Below are 21,132 nucleotides of genomic sequence, written 5' to 3'. Positions count from 1 at the left end.
TCCCAAACATTTTTTACGCAATGTGGCTGACTCAACAGATCTGTCATGGTTATCGTAAGGACGGGACCAAGGCGCAGCTTGTGTTGAGTTCCACATATTTATTTAAAAGTGAAACTTAAGCAAAAACAATAAATCAATAAACGAACAACGAAACGTGACTACGTGGTGCTACATGCACAATACACAAAACAATATCCCACAAACACAGGTGGGAAAAATAGCTACTTAAATATAATCCCCAATTAGAGGCAACGATTACCAGCTGCCTCTAATTGGGTACCATACCAAAACACTAACATAAACTAGAACACCCCCTCGTCACGCCCTGACCTACTACACCATAGAGAAACAAGGGCTCTCTATGGTCAGGGCGTGACAAGATCAAAACATTTAGCTTAAAATATTGATCAACGATTAGTCTATTCCTTCACATTATAAGCGCAGCAATGTGAACACGGTAGAAGGCTATAAGCACGAATGTTCCATTAGCGGGAAAACACCATTATCAAAAGAAACCGCAAGTGCAATTATACATGTAATGCTTTTATTATCAAGGTGCATTTTTATGGTGAAAATGATCTTCCCCAAACTTGAAACTCACACGCTGCTTATACAGTGGGGAGAACAAGTATTTGATACACTGACGATTTTGCAGGTTTTCCTACTTACAAAGCATGTAGAGGTCTGTAATTTTTATCATAGGTACACTTCAACTGTGAGAGAAGGAATCTAAAACAAAAATCCAGAAAATCACATTGTATGATTTTTAAGTAATTAATTTGCATTTTATTGCATGACATAAGTATTTGATACATCAGAAAAGCAGAACTGAATATTTGGTACAGAAACCTTAGTTTGCAATTACAGAGATCATACGTTTCCTGTAGTTCTTGACCAGGTTTGCACACACTGCAGCAGGGATTTTGGCCCACTCCTCCATACAGACCTTCTCCAGATCCTTCAGGTTTCGGGGCTGTCGCTGGGCAATACGGACTTTCGGCTCCCTCCAAAGATTTTTTATTGGGTTCAGGTCTGGAGACTGGCTAGGCCACTCCAGGACCTTGAGATGCTTCTTACGGAGCCACTCCTTAGTTGCCCTGGCTGTGTGTTTCGGGTCGTTGTCATGCTGGAAGACCCAGCCACGACCCATCTTCAATGCTCTTACTGAGGGAAGGAGGTTGTTGGTCAAGATCTCGCGATACATGGCCCCATCCATCCTCCCCTCAATACGGTGCAGTCGTCCTGTCCCCTTTGCAGAAAAGCATCCCCAAAGAATGATGTTTCCACCTCCATGCTTCACGGTTGGGATGGTGTTCTTGGGGTTGTACTCATCCTTCTATTCCTCCAAACACGGCGAGTGGAGTTTAGAGCAAAAAGCTCTATTTTTGTCTCATCAGACCACATGACCTTCTCCCATTCCTCCTCTGGATCATCCAGATGGTCATTGGCAAACTTCAGACGGGCCTGGACATGCGCTGGCTTGAGCAGGGGGACCTTGCGTGCGCTGCAGGATTTTAATCCATGACGGCGTAGTGTGTTACTAATGGTTTTCTTTGAGACTGTGGTCCCAGCTCTCTTCAGGTCATTGACCAGGTCCTGCCGTGTAGTTCTGGGCTGATCCCTCACATTCCTCATGATCATTGATGCCCCACGAGGTGAGATCTTGCATGGAGCCCCAGACCGAGGGTGATTGACCGTCATCTTGAACTTCTTCCATTTTCTAATAATTGTGCCAACAGTTGTTGCCTTCTCACCAAGCTGCTTGCCTATTGTCCTGTAGCCCATCCCAGCCTTGTACAGGTCTACAATTTATCCCTGATGTCCTTACACAGCTCTCTGGTCTTGGCCATTGTGGAGAGGTTGGAGTCTGTTTGATTGAGTGTGTGGACAGGTGTCTTTTATACAGGTAACGAGTTCAAACAGGTGCAGTTAATACAGGTAATGAGTGGAGAACAGGAGGGCTTCTTAAAGAAAAACTAACAGGTCTGTGAGAGCCGGAATTCTTACTGGTTGGTAGGTGATCAAATACTTATGTCATGCAATAAAATGCAAATTAATTACTTAAAAATCATACAATGTGATTTTCTGGATTTTTGTTTTAGATTCCGTCTCTCACAGTTGAAGTGTACCTATGATAAAAATGACAGACCTCTACATGCTTTGTAAGTAGGAAAACCTGCAAAATCGGCAGTGTATCAAATACTTGTTCTCCCCACTGTATATACCAGTTAGACTCTACACCCCTTGTAAAGCAGTGCTTAATTTTAATAAGTTATTTGGCCACTTTAGTTGTGATACAAACCTTATCAAAACATATAGGCCTATGGGCTAGAATACATGAAGTGTGCGACTATGATTAGAAAAAAGCAACAAAAAAAGCCATTGTTTCCTGCCTTACACTGGGCCTCATTCACAAGTGATAGATTTGTTTGGATTTAGAATGGACCATTATCATGCACCTCTATCAAAACAGGAGCAGCGGGAAAAAATACATGTAATCTATGCACCTATATAGACAATGGAGGATGCTTTTCCGGTGCTTCAATTTTATGAAATCCAGGTAGGCTATACTCCTGTTGTAAATAGAAGCAATGTGTTTAATATTAGGAAAGTTGAGTAAAAAAATATAGTAAGCCAAGCCTATAGAAAGCTGATGGGATCCTCCTCTTTTTAATAGAGGCAATCACTCTGTTTTCTCTCGCAATTGCATAGCCTATATAAATGTTGTGCAACATGAGCTCATGGGCTCTCATGAAGTGTTTGATTAGATTTCCGATCACATTTGCATTGATGTCAGAGTGATTACAAGGACAATAGAGTGCTGAGTACCAGGCAGTTAGCAAGTTTGGTATGCTACTAATGACAATCAGCAGCATCAGAGCTTGGAGGAGCCTAATTACTGTGACTAAACGGTCAAGTGAAATTTGACTGCCTTCATGACCCATGACTGCCGGTTTGGCGGTAATACAGTCACCGCAACAGCCCTGGTAACAATACACTGTAATTATACCACTTCACATTTAGCCTCGGGATACAGTCCGAACGTAACGGTGAAATGTTGAATTTGAGATGAAATAATGTGTTGAAATACAAGCTGGTGCTAGTCTAAAAGGATTCCATTTTAAATCACAATGTATATGGTGAACATTAAACTTCTTCAAATATTACATCAGCACCATAAGAGAGTAACACGGCTCTCTTTTATCGTAAGGAGTTAGGTAGTATTTCTGTACAGCAGTCAAGGTGTAATGGGTCCTGTGTGTAGCTGGTGTAGAGAGTCAGGCGCAGGACAGCAGATATGAGGAATCAACGTACTTTACTCAAAATAAACCAAAATACAAAGCAACAATGCGAGCCCACAATAACGGACCGATATACAAACAAACAAACAATCACTCACAAACAAACATGGAGGGTTAAATAATGAACAAGTAATTGGGGGATTGAAACCAGGTGTGTAAGACAAAGACAAAACAAATGGAAAATGAAGAGTGGATTGGCGATGGCTAGAAGGCCGGTGACGAATGCCACCCAAACAAGGAGAGGGACCGACTTCGGCGGAAGTCGTGACACAAGGCTGTGGAGGAACAGAACACTGTATTCTCACACAACTGCTGAAGAAAGAAGACCTGCTGTATGTTTGATTCCCCCCCTGCTATACAACAAGCTAATTCCAGTTATCATCGTACAACGCTTTGCAATATGCACAGAAAATAAGAGGGGAAGCAGCGTGCACGGCCAGGGACTATGAGCAGCAGAATACAGACACCCCATCATCGTCATCTACACGCTTTAGTTTACACCCATCCAGGCCCAACCAGCAGGGAGAACCTTCAGTTTACACCCATCCAGGCCCAACCAGTGGGGGAGAACCTTTTAGTTTACACCCATCCAGGCCCAACCAGCAGGGAGAACCTTTACTTTACACACATCCAGGCCCAACCAGCAGGGGAGAACCTTTTAGTTTACATCCATCCAGGCCCAACCAGCAGGGAGAACCTTTACTTTACACCCATCCAGGCCCAACCAGTGGGGGAGAACCTTTTAGTTTACACCCATCCAGGCCCAACCAGCAGGGAGAACCTTCAGTTTACACCCATCCAGGCCCAACCAGCAGGGGAGAACCTTTTAGTTTACACCCATCTAGGCCCAATCAGCAGGGAGAACCTTCAGTTTACACCCATCCAGGCCCAATCAGCAGGGAGAACCTTCAGTTTACACCCATCCAGGCCCAACCAGCAGGGAGAACCTTCAGTTTACACCCATCCAGGCCCAACCAGCAGGGAGAACCTTCAGTTTACACCCATCCAGGCCCAACCAGCAGGGAGAACCTTCAGTTTACACCCATCCAGGCCCAACCAGCAGGGAGAACCTTCAGCTTACACCCATCCAGGCACAATCAGCAGGGAGAATGCCTGACAGAGAGCAGATACACCAAAAGGACAGATGGAGAGAGAGGTATAAAGTGCTCTGTGATAGTAGAACTTGGCATGGTGTGCAGTGTAGTGTAATGTAGTCTGTACTCTCCAGGGCAGAAGCAAGCCATCCCTGCTAGGAGAGAGTGGGAACAGAGATAGAGATATAGATAGATAGATCTCAGAGAGAGAGAGAGAGAGATACACAGTAATAGCTAGAAGAAGAAAGAAGGAGAACTGTGAACTGTGGAGAGCCTGAGATAGAGACCAGAGAGATAGACCAGAAAGAAAGAGACCAGAGAGAGACCAGAGAGAAAGAGAGCTGTGAGATTTAGACCAGAGAGATAGACCAGAGATATAGACCAGAGAGATAGAGACCAGAGAGAAAGAGACCAGAGATATAGACCAGAGAGACCTGAGAGAGAGAGACCAGAGAGATGAAGACCAGAGAGAAATAGACCAGAGAGAGACCAGAGAGATGAAGACCAGAGAGAAAGAAACCAGAGAGAAATAGACCAGGGAGAAAGAGACAAGAGAGAAAGAGACCAGAGAGAGAGACCAGAGAGAAATAGACCAGAGATAAATAGACCAGAGAGAAATAGACCAGAGATAAATAGACCAGAGAGAGAGACCAGAGAGAAATAGACCAGAGAGAAATAGACCAGAGATAAATAGACCAGAGATAAATAGACCAGAGAGAAATAGACCAGAGAGATAGAGACCAGAGAGATAGAGACAAGAGAGAAAGACCAGAGCGATAGAGAGCTGTGAGATAGAGACCAGAGAGAGAGCGAGACCAGAGAGAAGAGACCAGAGAGAGAGAGACCAGAGAGAAGAGACCAGAGAAAGAGACCAGAGAGAAAGAGACCAGAGAGATATACCAGAGAGAAAGAGACCAGAGAGATAGAGAGACCAGAGAGAAATAGACCAGGGAGAGAGAGACCAGAGAGATAGAGAACAGAGATAGAGACCAGAGATATGAAGACCATAGAGATAGAGACCAGAGATAGAGACCAGAGATAGAAACCAGAGAGAAAGAGACCAGAGAGAAAGAGACCAGAGAGAAAGAGATCAGAGAGATGAAGACCAGAGAGAAAGAGACCAGAGAGATATACCAGAGAGAAAGAGACCAGAGAGAAAGAGAGACCAGAGAGAAATAGACCAGAGAGAAGAGACCAGATAGAGAGACCAGAGAGAAATAGACCAGGGAGAGAGAGAGACCAGAGAGATAGAGAACAGAGATAGAGACCAGAGATATGAAGACCATAGAGATAGAGACCAGAGATAGAGACCAGAGATAGAAACCAGAGAGAGAGAGACCAGAGAGAAATAGACCAGGGAGAGAGAGACCAGAGAGAAAGAGACCAGAGAGAAAGAGATCAGAGAGAAAGAGATCAGAGAGATGAAGACCAGAGAGAAATAGACCAGGGAGAGAGAGACCAGAGAGAGAGAGACCAGAGAAATAGAGACCAGAGAGATATGAAGACCAGAGAGATAGAGACCAGGGAGAGAGAGACTGGAGAGCTAGAGAACAGAGAGATAGAGAACAGAGAGCTAGAGAACATAGAGATAGAGACCAGAGATATGAAGACCAGAGAGATATGAAGACCAGAGAGATAGAGACCAGAGAGATAGAGACCAGAGAGATAGAGACCAGAGAGATAGAGGGCAGAGAGAGAGCAGAGCAAGAGAAAGCAGAGAGAGAGTGAGAGCAGAGAGAGAGAGACATTGCTTTGGCAATGTTAACATATGTTTGCCATGTCAATAAAGCCCCTTGAATTGAATATAATTGAGAGAGCAAAGAGAGAGAGCAGAGAAAGAGAACAGAGAAAGAGAGCAGAGCGAGAGCAGAGAGAGAGAGAGAGAGAGACCAGAGAGACAGAAACCAGAGAGAGAGACCAGAGAGAGAGAACAAAGAGATAGACTGGAGAGAGAGCAGAGAGAAAGACCGAGGAAGAGAACTGTGAGCTATGGAGAGCCAGCGAGAATGATACCAGGGAGAGACAAGAGACATACCAGAGAGACCAGAGACATACCAGAGAGACCAGAAAGAGACCAGAGAGACCAGAGACATACCAGAGAGACCAGAGACATACCAGAGAGACCAGAGACATACCAGAGAGACCAGAGAGACGAGAGACATACCAGAGAGACGAGAGACATACCAGAGAGACCAGAGACATACCAGAGAGACCAGAGACATACCAGAGAGACCAGAGACATAACAGAGAGACTAGAGACATACCAGAGAGACCAGAGAGACCAGAGACATACCAGAGAGACCAGAGACATACCAGAGAGACCAGAGACATACCAGAGAGTCCAGATAGACCAGAGACATACCAGAGAGACCAGAGAGACCAGTGACATACCAGAGAGACCAGAGACATACCAGAGAGACCAAAGACATACCAGAGAGACCAGAGACATACCAGAGAGACCAGAGACATACCAGAGAGACCAGAGACATACCAGAGAGACCAGAGACATACCAGAGAGACCAGATAGCCCAGAGACATACCAGAGAGACCAGAGAGACCAGTGACATACCAGAGAGACCAGAGAGACCAGTGAGGTACCAGAGAGACCAGAGACATACCAGAGAGACCAAAGACATACCAGAGAGACCAGAGACATACCAGAGAGACCAGAGACATACCAGAGAGACCAAAGAGACCAGTGACATACCAGAGAGACCAGAGAGAGACCAGAGAGACCAGAGAGAGACCAGAGAGACCAGAGACATACCAGAGAGAGACCAGAGAGACCAGAGAGACCAGAGAGAGACCAGAGAGACCAGAGAGACCAGAGAGACCAGAGAGACCAGTGAGAGAGAGCTGAGATGAGCAGCCAGACAGTAAAGAAACTCGGTAGTGTACCTGGGATACTCTGTCTCCTGGAGGTCAGGGAATTGTCTGTCCCTTGTGAGTCCTTGTTCCCTTTAGAGTAAGGACCATCATCTGGAAGGAAGGGGCAGAAAACAGGGCTATTATAGGTCTACGTCTCAAATAGCACCCTATTCCCTATGTAGTGCACTACTGTTGACCAGAGACAAAACCTAACCAATTCCAAATGTAGTGCACTACTTTTGACAGGAGTCCATCCTAATCCTGATGTAGTGCACTACTTTTGACAGGAGTCCATCCTAATCCTGATGTAGTGCACTACTTTTGACAGGAGTCCATCCTAATCCTGATGTAGTGCACTACTTTTTAGCCCATCCTGGACTGCACAATTATGTAGTGCACTACATGAGGAATATTGTGCTACTTGAGACACAGCCGTAGAGCAGCAGGCTATCTACTGGCCCATTAGACTAGATGGTGGTGACATGAGATAGACGGCCAGATGTCGGGTGTCTATTTCAACATCCTTGGGGTTTATGGTATTATGATATTGCGGTAATGTATGATGTTGCCAGTACGATTGCTGTTTCACATATTGGAAGACTCCAGGATACCCTAATGCAAATTCTCTTCAGAATAAAACCTCTGACAATACTCTCTTCAGATTAAACCTCAAACACTACTCTCTTCAGATTAAACCTCTGACACTACTCTCTTCAGATTAAACCTCTGACAATACTCTCTTCAGATTAAACCTCCGACACTACTCTCTTCAGATTAAACCTCTGACACTACTCTGTTCAGATTAAACCTCCAACACTACTCTGTTCAGATTAAACCTCTGACACTACTCTCTTCAGATTAAACCTCTGACACTACTCTGTTCAGATTAAACCTCCAACACTACTCTCTTCAGATTAAACCTCTGACTAAACCTCTGACACTACTCACTTCAGATTAAACCTCTGACACTACTCTCTTCAGATTAAACCTCTGACACTACTCACTTCAGATTAAACCTCTGACACTACTCTCTTCAGATTAAACCTCTGACACTACTCTCTTCAGATTAAACCTCCGACACTACTCTCTTCAGATTAAACCTCTGACATTACTCTCTTCAGATTAAACCTCCAACACTACTCTCTTCAGATTAAACCTCTGACAATACTCTCTTCAGATTAAACCTCCGACACTACTCTCTTCAGATTAAACCTCTGACACTACTTTCTTCAGATTAAACCTCTGACAATACTCTTCAGATTAAACCTCCGACACTACTCTCTTCAGATTAAACCTCTGACACTACTCTCTTCAGATTAAACCTCTGACACTACTCTATTCAGAATAAACCTCCAACACTACTCTCTTCAGATTAAACCTCCAACACTACTCTGTTCAGATTAAACCTCCGACACTACTCTCTTCAGATTAAACCTCCGACACTACTCTGTTCAGATTAAACCTCCGACACTACTCTGTTCAGATTAAACCTCCGACACTACTCTCTTCAGATTAAACCTCTGACACTACTCTCTTCAGATTAAACCTCTGACACTACTCTGTTCAGATTAAACCTCTGACACTACTCTCTTCAGATTAAACCTCTGACAATACTCTCTTCAGATTAAACCTCTGACACTACTCTCTTCAGATTAAACCTCTGACACTACTCTCTTCAGATTAAACCTCTGACACTACTCTCTTCAGATTAAACCTCCAACACTACTCTGTTCAGATTAAACCTCTGACAATACTCTCTTCAGATTAAACCTCCGACACTACTCTCTTCAGATTAAACCTCTGACAATACTCTCTTCAGATTAAACCTCTGACATTACTCTCTTCAGATTAAACCTCCGACACTACTCTGTTCAGATTAAACCTCTGACAATACTCTCTTCAGATTAAACCTCCAACACTACTCTCTTCAGATTAAACCTCCGACACTACTCTCTTCAGATTAAACCTCTGACAATACTCTCTTCAGATTAAACCTCCGACACTACTCTCTTCAGATGAAACCTCCGACACTACTCTCTTCAGATTAAACCTCTGACAATACTCTCTTCAGATTAAACCTCCAACACTACTCTCTTCAGATTAAACCTCTGACAATACTCTCTTCAGATTAAACCTCTGACACTACTCTCTTCAGATTAAACCTCCGACACTACTCTCTTCAGATTAAACCTCTGACAATACTCTCTTCAGATTAAACCTCCGACACTACTCTCTTCAGATTAAACCTCCGACACTACTCTGTTCAGATTAAACCTCTGACAATACTCTCTTCAGATTAAACCTCCAACACTACTCTCTTCAGATTAAACCTCCGACACTACTCTCTTCAGATTAAACCTCTGACAATACTCTCTTCAGATTAAACCTCCGACACTACTCTCTTCAGATTAAACCTCCGACACTACTCTCTTCAGATTAAACCTCTGACAATACTCTGTTCAGATTAAACCTCTGACACTACTCTCTTCAGATTAAACCTCTGACACTACTCTCTTCAGATTAAACCTCCAACACTACTCTGTTCAGATTAAACCTCTGACACTACTCTCTTCAGATTAAACCTCTGACACTACTCTGTTCAGATTAAACCTCCAACACTACTCTCTTCAGATTAAACCTCTGACTAAACCTCTGACACTACTCACTTCAGATTAAACCTCTGACACTACTCTCTTCAGATTAAACCTCTGACACTACTCACTTCAGATTAAACCTCTGACACTACTCTCTTCAGATTAAACCTCTGACACTACTCTCTTCAGATTAAACCTCCGACACTACTCTCTTCAGATTAAACCTCTGACATTACTCTCTTCAGATTAAACCTCCAACACTACTCTCTTCAGATTAAACCTCTGACAATACTCTCTTCAGATTAAACCTCCGACACTACTCTCTTCAGATTAAACCTCTGACACTACTCTCTTCAGATTAAACCTCTGAGACTACTTTCTTCAGATTATACCTCTGACAATACTCTTCAGATTAAACCTCCGACACTACTCTCTTCAGATTAAACCTCTGACACTACTTTCTTCAGATTAAACCTCTGACACTACTCTATTCAGAATAAACCTCCAACACTACTCTCTTCAGATTAAACCTCCAACACTACTCTGTTCAGATTAAACCTCCGACACTACTCTCTTCAGATTAAACCTCTGACATTACTCTGTTCAGATTAAACCTCCGACACTACTCTGTTCAGATTAAACCTCCGACACTACTCTCTTCAGATTAAACCTCTGACACTACTTTCTTCAGATTAAACCTCTGACACTACTCTCTTCAGATTAAACCTCTGACACTACTCTCTTCAGATTAAACCTCTGACAATACTCTCTTCAGATTAAACCTCTGACACTACTCTCTTCAGATTAAACCTCTGACACTACTCTCTTCAGATTAAACCTCTGACACTACTCTCTTCAGATTAAACCTCCAACACTACTCTGTTCAGATTAAACCTCTGACAATACTGTCTTCAGATTAAACCTCCGACACTACTCTCTTCAGATTAAACCTCTGACAATACTCTCTTCAGATTAAACCTCTGACATTACTCTCTTCAGATTAAACCTCCGACACTACTCTCTTCAGATTAAACCTCCGACACTACTCTTTTCAGATTAAACCTCTGACAATACTCTCTTCAGATTAAACCTCCAACACTACTCTCTTCAGATTAAACCTCCGACACTACTCTCTTCAGATTAAACCTCTGACAATACTCTCTTCAGATTAAACCTCCGACACTACTCTCTTCAGATTAAACCTCCGACACTACTCTCTTCAGATTAAACCTCTGACAATACTCTCTTCAGATTAAACCTCCAACACTACTCTCTTCAGATTAAACCTCTGACAATACTCTCTTCAGATTAAACCTCTGACACTACTCTCTTCAGATTAAACCTCCGAAACTACTCTCTTCAGATTAAACCTCTGACAATACTCTCTTCAGATTAAACCTCCGACACTACTCTCTTCAGATTAAACCTCCGACACTACTCTGTTCAGATTAAACCTCTGACAATACTCTCTTCAGATTAAACCCCCAACACTACTCTCTTCAGATTAAACCTCCGACACTACTCTCTTCAGATTAAACCTCTGACAATACTCTCTTCAGATTAAACCTCCGACACTACTCTCTTCAGATTAAACCTCCGACACTACTCTCTTCAGATTAAACCTCTGACAATACTCTCTTCAGATTAAACCTCCAACACTACTCTCTTCAGATTAAACCTCTGACAATACTCTCTTCAGATTAAACCTCTGACACTACTCTCTTCAGATTAAACCTCTGACACTACTCTCTTCAGATTAAACCTCTGACACTACTCTGTTCAGATTAAACCTCTGACAATACTCTCTTCAGATTAAACCTCCGACACTACTCTCTTCAGATTAAACCTCTGACAATACTCTCTTCAGATTAAACCTCCGACACTACTCTCTTCAGATTAAACCTCCGACACTACTCTCTTCAGATTAAACCTCCGACACTACTCTGTTCAGATTAAACCTCTGACAATATTCTCTTCAGATTAAACCTCCAACACTACTCTCTTCAGATTAAACCTCCGACACTACTCTCTTCAGATTAAACCTCTGACAATACTCTCTTCAGATTAAACCTCCGACACTACTCTCTTCAGATTAAACTTCCGACACTACTCTCTTCAGATTAAACCTCTGACAATACTCTCTTCAGATTAAACCTCCAACACTACTCTCTTCAGATTAAACCTCTGACAATACTCTCTTCAGATTAAACTTCTGACACTACTCTCTTCAGATTAAACCTCTGACACTACTCTCTTCAGATTAAACCTCTGACACTACTCTCTTCAGATTAAACCTCTGACAATACTCTCTTCAGATTAAACCTCTGACACTACTCTCTTCAGATTAAACCTCTGACACTACTCTCTTCAGATTAAACCTCCGACACTACTCTCTTCAGATTAAACCTCTGACAATACTCTCTTCAGATTAAACCTCCGACACTACTCTCTTCAGATTAAACCTCCGACACTACTCTCTTCAGATTAAACCTCTGACAATACTCTCTTCAGATTAAACCTCCAACACTACTCTCTTCAGATTAAACCTCTGACAATACTCTCTTCAGATTAAACCTCTGACATTACTCTCTTCAGATTAAACCTCCGACACTACTCTCTTCAGATTAAACCTCTGACACTACTCTCTTCAGATTAAACCTCTGACAATACTCTCTTCAACTGTCTGTTCCTGTGTTCTGAAGTCCTACATGAGGGCACATTACTGTGAGCTTCGAGAAGAGGATTCATTTTTCATTAAATGCCGCAGTCTTAATTTCCTTTAAACCTTATCCATAAACTAATACCGCGTTGCTGTGGGGCCTGTCATCAATAATTGTCGCTGGAGTTCTGTTCCTTGTGCCTACTCTATTAGATAAAACACTTCAGCTATCTATTCCCCGACACCCACAGGAACACACACACACACACACACACACACACACACACACACACACACACACACACACACACACACACACACACACACACACACACACACACACACACACACACACACACACACACACACACACACACACACACACACACACACACACACACCGTATTCCAACAGCAGAAATTGGACAACACAATGATCTGTCTTTGTCACAGTCAGGGGAAGAGTGTTCTTCTCTCTCTGCTCCCAGTTTTAGATTCAGCATTGTTGTATTGTTAATCTATAGCCTTCAGAGAGAAAGCGAGTGACAAAGGGACAAAGTCCGTGTTTATCTGGTGCTAGCTAGTGCAGTCAAGTACGGCTGCCGGCTTTTGTTCTTCCTCGTGTATTTCCTTTCACACAGACAGACAACTCTAATCACTTCAATTGTGCTACCGTCACCTGTTTGAGCAGTGTACCTGTGTGTGTGTGTGTGTGTGTGTGTGTGTGTGTGTGTGTGTGTGTGTGTGTGTGTGTGTGTGCTGTAGAGGAGGCTGGTGGGAGGAGCTATAGGAGGACAGGCTCATTGTTATTGGGCTGGAATGGAATCAATGGAAGGGAGTTAATCGTGGTTTCCAACCCGAACCTCCTCCTCTGCTGGACTTCGCAGATTCTGCCTTTAAGCTCCTGAATTTAGTGGTCCAACAACCTTTTCCATTTGGAATGCCGAGTTATCTTACCATTTCTACTGATCTGCCAGTTATGATTTTTTATATACACATTTTTGTGGAACGGTTTCATTTAATTTATAATAAAGTATTCATATCTCAAAATCAATGTCATGTTGTTAATCAAAATTATATTTAAATTCAAATTATACAAATCCAAAAGCAACTTCTTTTGCCATTGACAATATGTAAAAATAGCCTACATAAAGGCAACCAATAAAAACTTCCTGATAAAAATAAATATCCTATAAATCACACTGGCTATGCATGGCCTGTCTGCAAGGAACTTGAAAGATTTGATCAACTATTAACTTGGGTCTGGCCTGAAGCTTGCACGACCAAACTTGCAACATTCAATAAAATATTCTGGAACCTCAAGAGTTTCTGGCTCCAGTGAGCCCAGTGAGCCCCCTACAGCTGTAGGCTATTTGCGCAAGAGACAAGAAGTAATCAGGTAAGCCTATTTTATGATGTTTCCACCAGATCAAAAAAATTATTATTTTTCCCCTTTCATGCTGAGTGGTTATCGAACGGGAGAAAGCTGGAAAGATTTTTAAAATAGGCCACATTGAGGAACTATTTTAATTCTCAATGGCTTGTAAAAACAAACTTTGTTTACTTGCTTTTTTGAGGCGAAGAAAAAATGACTTTGAGAAGTTCCCCAAAGTGATGGTGAGTTAAGACAATCAGAAATACTAATCAGATCCCCAAATGGGAACATTTGAAAGCCTACATTTGCACGCAGGCCAGGTAGCCTCTAAGCCTATTTCTATACCTAATCAGGTGCGTGTCCTTACTCAAGATTGACAGGAACGCTCTAAACAAAAGACAATTAATTAATTGACAGCTCGTAAAATGGAATGACATCAAAACCTTTGTCTCACAACAACGTGTCCTGTCCAACAATGAGAACAGTAAGACTGTAATAGTGTCCTGTCCAACAATGAGAACAGTAAGACTGTAATAGTGTCCTGTCCAACATTGAGAACAGTAAGACTGTAATAATAATAATATGTTGAATTGCATGAACAGAAATTACCGTAACCAAACAAACATTGTAGATTAGAAATGGTGGTAATAAATGGTAAATGTACTACTGGTGATACTGGTGTACCCCCCCCCCCACAGCCTACATAATGGATTAGTCCACTCAGACAGACCTACACAATGGATTAGTCCACTGAGACAGACCTACACAATGGATTAGTCCACTGAGACAGACCTACACAATGGATTAGTCCACTGAGACAGACCTACACAATGGATTAGTCCACTGAGACAGACCTACACAATGGATTAGTCCACTGAGACAGGCCTCTACAATGGATTAGTCCACTGAGACAGACCTACACAATGGATTAGTCCACTGAGACAGACCTACACAATGGATTAGTCCACTGAGACAGGCCTCTACAATGGATTAGTCCACTGAGACAGACCTACACAATGGATTAGTCCACTGAGACAGACCTCTACAATGGATTAGTCCACTGAGACAGACCTACACAATGGATTAGTCCACTGAGACAGGCCTCTACAATGGATTAGTCCACTGAGACAGACCTACACAATGGATTAGTCCACTGAGACAGACCTACACAATGGATTAGTCCACTGAGACAGGCCTCTACAATGGATTAGTCCACTGAGACAGACCTACACAATGGATTAGTCCACTGAGACAGGCCTCTACAATGGATTAGTCCACTGAGACAGACCTACACAATGGATTAGTCCACTGAGACAGACCTCTACAATGGATTAGTCCACTGAGACAGACCTACACAATGGATTAGTCCACTAAGACAGACCTACACAATGGATTAGTCCACTGAGACAGACCTACACAATGGATTAGTCCACTAAGACAGACCTACACAATGGATTAGTCCACTGAGACAGACCTACACAATGGATTAGTCCACTGAGACAGGCCTCCACCATGGATTAGTCCACTGAGACAGGCCTCTACAATGGATTAGTCCACTGAGACAGACCTCTACAATGGATTAGTCCACTGAGACAGGCCTCCACAATGGATTAGTCCACTGAGACAGGCCTCTACAATGGATTAGTCCACTGAGACAGACCTACACAATGGATTAGTCCACCGAGACAGACCTACACAATGGATTAGTCCACTGAGACAGACCTACACAATGGATTAGTCCACTGAGACAGACCTACACAATGGATTAGTCCACTCAGACAGACCTACACAATGGATTAGTTCACTCAGACAGACCTACACAATGGATTAGTCCACTCAGACAGACCTACACAATGGATTAGTCCACTCAGACAGACCTACACAATGGATTAGTCCACTCAGACAGACCTACACAATGGATTAGTCCACTCAGACAGACCTACACAATGGATTAGTCCACTGAGACAGACCTACACAATGGATTAGTCCACTCAGACAGGCCTACACAATGGATTAGTCCACTCAGACAGGCATGAATCAGACAGGTGTCTCATGTGCCGTAATTTTTTAAATATATATTTGCCACAGCTCGACTAAAAACAAATCTTGGCTGACCAACAGCATATCGAACAGCCTAAATACGGTCAGCCCTAGACCAGAGTAATCTGTGTAACCTCAGACTGGGAGGGCATCAGAGTCTGTGTTTATAGATCCACCCGTCTACAGTATATTAACTCTCTACACACTACTCTGTTGCTCTCTCTGTTGCTGCTGACCCAGTTGTATCTACAGCACAGGAGGCTGCTGAGGGGAGAACGGAACATAATAATGGCCGGAACGGAACAAATGGAATGGCATCAAACACCTGGAAACCATGGAAACCATGTGTCTTGATGTATTTGATACCATTCCACTCCAGTCATTAACACGAGCCCGTCCTCTTACCCAATTCAGGTGCCACCACCCTCCTGTGATCTATACAAATAATGGGAATAAAGTATTGGAAATGTAAATCACCAGCTGAGATTTATTAAGTTTTACCTCAGAACACAAGAGACAACCGGAAGAGTTCGTCAACAAAAAAAGCTCCTCTCTCCTCTCCTCTCCTCTCCTCTCCTCTCCTCTCCTCTCCTCTCCTCTCCTCTCCTCTCCTCTCCTCTCCTCTCCTCTCCTCTCCTCTCCTCTCCTCTCCTCTCCTCTCCTCTCCTCTCATCTCATCTCCTCTCCTCTCCTCTTCTCTCCTCTCCTCTCCTCTCCTCTTCCCTCCTCTCCTCTCTCCTCTCCCTTTCTCTCCTCTCCTCTCCTCTTCCCTCCTCTCCTCTCTCCTCTCCCCTTCTCTCTCCTCTCCCCTTCTCTTCCCTCCTCTCCTCTCCTCTTCCCTCATCTCCTCTCTCCTTTCCCCTCCTCTCCTCTCCTCTCCTCCTGTCGCCTCTCCTCCTTCTCTTCCCCTCTCTTCTCCTACTCTCCTCTCCTCCCTTCCTCTCTCCTCACTTCTCCTCTCCTCTCCAAAAGCTCCTCTCCTCTCCTCATGTCCACTCTCCTCCCTTCCTCTACTCTCTCCTCCTTCCCTCTCCTTTCTCCCCTCCTCCCTTCCTCTCCACTCCTCTCCCTCCAAGCCCCTCAGCCGTATTAGCCTCTGCATGCTGTGATAAAGCACTCGTCTTTGCACAGCTATAATCCAGACGCCGGAGGGCTTTAAAATCTTCCCTAGTCACCTATCAAAGGAGAGGATTTAGCCGTGACGCTAGGCTAGCTACCTAACTTTGGAAGCTCAGTCATCTGTTTTTTTTATTTTTATTCTCATCTTAACGTCATCGTTCCCCAAAAATCAGCTCAGCCTTACAAGCATCAAAGTGTGTTACACATGGCAGGAGATGGAGCGCTGACATACTGCACTGTGGAATAGTAAAACTATCCTCACTGACTGTTCCCAGACCATTTGAGAATAAAGGTAAAATGTTGGCTTGGTTTTTACGGGGAAATTACAATTGTTGTGGGGAAATTACAATTGTTGTGGGGAAATTACAATTGTTGTGGGGAAATTACAATTGTTGTGGGGAAATTACAATTGTTGTGGGGAAATTACAATTGTTGTGGGGAAATTACAATTGTTGTGGGGAAATTACAATTGTTGTGGGGAAATTACAATTGTTGTGGGGAAATTACAATTGTTGTGGGGAAATTACAATTGTTGTGGGGAAATTACAATTGCTCGAAGTACCTTTTCAGTTACTTTCCTAACTAAACGTTGACCAAATGAATTTGGAAAAAGTATACACGAGCAAAGTAGGAAAGTAACAATCCATGTCGAATGTTCCCCTCCAATCTGAGTATGAACAGCTGGGAGAAAAGTCAGGTTGTCTTCCCATACAACTCTACGCTGCTCTACCAAGCAAAAAGGCAGTCACTGCTCATAGCATGGAACTGATAAAAATTGATTTTATTTACCTTTGTTTCACAGTAACTTTATGCAGTTACTGCTAACATGACCCACATTTTCTCCAAAACACAATAGAATAGAGGCAGGATACTTGTCCACATGATTAAGCATGTATTTAATGTAGTAACAATGACATGAACTCATTTTAGACCAAATGAGCAGTTGCTGTCATGTTTTGTCTTTGATCATGTCTTGTCCCTGTGCTTCCCTCTGCTGGTCTTATTAGGTTCTTTCTCTTTCTCTCTCTCTATCGTTCCGTTCATGCTCCCAGCTGTTTCTCATTCTCCCTACGACCTCATTTACTCTTTCACACCTGTCCCCTATTTTGCCCTCTGATTAGAGTCCCTATTTCTCCCTCTGTTTTCCGCTCCTGTCCTTGTCGGATTCTTGTTTGATGTTTGCAGTTCCTGTGTCTTGTTCCGCCCTGTCGTGTTCTTTTGCCTTCTTCAGATGCTGCGTGTGAGCAGGTGTCTATGTCAGCTACGGCCTGTGCCTTCCTGAAGCGACCTGCAGTCTGTGGTCGCGTCTCCAGTCGTTCCTCTCTATTGACGAGAGGATTTCAGTTTCCTGTTTTGGATTTCCATTGATTTATATCCAGGAGTATCATTATTTGTTTTATACTGGAATAAAGACTCTGTTACTATTACGTCGCTTTTGGGTCCTCATTCATCTGCATAACAGAAGAATCCGACCAAGAATGGACCCAGCGACTACGGATTCTCTCAACACTGCCGTCGAGTTCCAGGGAGCTATGCTCGGCAGACACGAGCAGGAATTGTTTGCTGCTCGTCATGCCGTTGAGACCCTGGCCGCTCAGGTCTCCGATCTCTCTGGACAGTTTCAGAGTCTTCGTCTCGTGCCACCAGCTACTTCCTGGTCTTCCGAGTCTCCGGAACCTAGGGTTAATAACCCACCATGTTACTCTGGGCAGCCCACTGAGTGTCGCTCCTTTCTCACCCAGTGTGATATTGTGTTCTCTCTCCAGCCCAACACGTACTCAAGAGAGAGAGCTCGGATCGCTTACGTCATATCACTCCTTACTGGTCGGGCTCGGGAGTGGGGCACAGCTATCTGGGAGGCAAGGGCTGAGTGTTCTAACGATTATCAGAACTTTAAAGAGGAGATGATACGGGTTTTTGATCGTTCAGTTTTTGGGAAGGAGGCTTCCAGGGCCCTGGCTTCCCTATGTCAAGGTGATCGATCCATAACGGATTACTCTATAGAGTTTCGCACTCTTGCTGCCTCCAGTGACTGGAACGAGCCGGCGTTGCTCGCTCGTTTTCTGGAGGGACTTCACGCTGAGGTTAAGGATGAGATTCTCTCCCGGGAGGTTCCTTCCAGCGTGGACTCTTTGATTGCACTCGCCATCCGCATAGAACGACGGATAGATCTTCGTCATCGAGCTCGTGGAAGAGAGCTCGCGTTAACGGTGCTTCCCCTCTCCGCATCTCAACCATCTCCTCCCACCGGCTCAGAGACTGAGCCCATGCAGCTGGGAGGTATTCGCATCTCGACTAAGGAGAGGGAACGGAGAATCACCAACCGCCTTTGCCTCTATTGCGGTTCTGCTGGACATTTTGTCATGTCATGTCCAGTAAAAGCCAGAGCTCATCAGTAAGCGGAGGGCTACTGGTGAGCGCTACTACTCAGGTCTCTCCATCAAGATCCTGTACTACCTTGTCGGTCCATCTACGCTGGACCGGTTCGGCTGCTTCCTGCAGTGCTTTGATAGACTCAGGGGCTGAGGGTTGTTTTATGGACGAAGCATGGGCTCGGAAACATGACATTCCTCTCAGACAGTTAGGGAAGCCCACGCCCATGTTCGCCTTAGATGGTAGTCTTCTCCCCAGTATCAGATGTGAGACACTACCTTTAACCCTCACAGTATCTGGTAACCACAGTGAGACCATTTCCTTTTTGATTTTTCGTTCACCTTTTACACCTGTTGTTTTGGGTCATCCCTGGCTAGTTTGTCATAATCCTTCTATTAATTGGTCTAGTAATTCTATTCTATCCTGGAACGTTTCTTGTCATGTGAAGTGTTTAATGTCTGCTATCCCTCCTGTGTCTTCTGTCCCCTCTACTCAGGAGGAACCTGGTGATTTGACAGGAGTGCCGGAGGAATATCATGATCTGCGCACGGTCTTCAGTCGGTCCAGAGCCAGCTCCCTTCCTCCTCACCGGTCGTATGATTGTTGTATTGATCTCCTTCCGGGGACCACTCCCCCTCGGGGTAGACTATACTCTCTGTCGGCTCCCGAACGTAAGGCTCTCGAGGATTATCTGTCTGTTTCTCTCGACGCCGGTACCGTGGTGCCTTCTTCCTCTCCCGCCGGAGCGGGATTTTTCTTTGTTAAGAAGAAGGACGGTACTCTGCGCCCCTGCGTGGATTATCGAGGGCTGAATGACATAACGGTTAAGAATCGTTATCCGCTTCCCCTTATGTCGTCAGCCTTCGAGATTTTGCAGGGAGCCAGGTGCTTTACTAAGTTGGACCTTCGTAACGCTTACCATCTCGTACGCATCAGAGAGGGGGACGAGTGGAAAACGGCGTTTAACACTCCGTTAGGGCATTTTGAATACCGGGTTCTGCCGTTCGGTCTCGCTAATGCTCCAGCTGTCTTTCAGGCATTAGTTAATGATGTACTGAGAGACATGCTGAACATTTTTGTTTTCGTTTACCTTGACGATATCCTGATTTTTTCACCGTCACTCGAGATTCATGTTCAGCACGTTCGACGTGTACTCCAGCGCCTTTTAGAGAATTGTCTCTACGTGAAGGCTGAGAAGTGCGCCTTTCATGTCTCCTCTGTCACTTTTCTCGGTTCTGTTATTTCCGCTGAAGGCATTCAGATGGATCCCGCTAAGGTCCAGGCTGTCAGCGATTGGCCCGTCCCTAAGTCACGTGTCGAGTTGCAGCGTTTTCTCGGTTTCGCTAATTTCTATCGGCGTTTCATTCGTAATTTCGGTCAAGTGGCTGCCCCTCTCACCGCTCTGACTTCTGTCAAGACTTGCTTTAAGTGGTCCGGTTCCGCCCAGGGAGCTTTTGATCTCCTCAAGAAGCGTTTTACATCCGCTCCTATCCTTGTTACTCCTGACGTCACTAAACAATTCATTGTCGAGGTTGACGCTTCAGAGGTGGGCGTGGGAGCCATTCTGTCTCAGCGCTTCCAGTCTGACGATAAGGTCCATCCTTGCGCTTACTTTTCTCATCGCCTGTCGCCATCGGAACGCAACTATGATGTGGGTAACCGCGAACTGCTCGCCATCCGCTTAGCCATAGGCGAATGGCGACAGTGGT

General features: G+C 44.2%; 1 protein-coding gene across 1 annotated transcript in view; it reads right to left on the bottom strand.

The window, feature by feature from the left end:
• The window catches only part of LOC139553387 (glutamate receptor-interacting protein 2-like), a 256,634-nt gene that overhangs the window by 191,992 nt on the left and 43,510 nt on the right, over positions 1–21,132 (bottom strand). Inside the window, exon 2 of the mRNA XM_071365667.1 lies at positions 7,295–7,375. Within this exon, the coding sequence (XP_071221768.1) occupies positions 7,295–7,375 (81 nt within the window). The remainder of the gene's footprint in view (positions 1–7,294; positions 7,376–21,132) is intronic.

The sequence above is a fragment of the Salvelinus alpinus genome, chromosome 2 (assembly GCF_045679555.1).
Source record: "Salvelinus alpinus chromosome 2, SLU_Salpinus.1, whole genome shotgun sequence".
NCBI classification, from domain to species: domain Eukaryota; kingdom Metazoa; phylum Chordata; class Actinopteri; order Salmoniformes; family Salmonidae; genus Salvelinus; species Salvelinus alpinus.
Note: the sequence above shows the minus strand (reverse complement) of the source record. Positions and strands in the feature narration are given on the sequence as shown.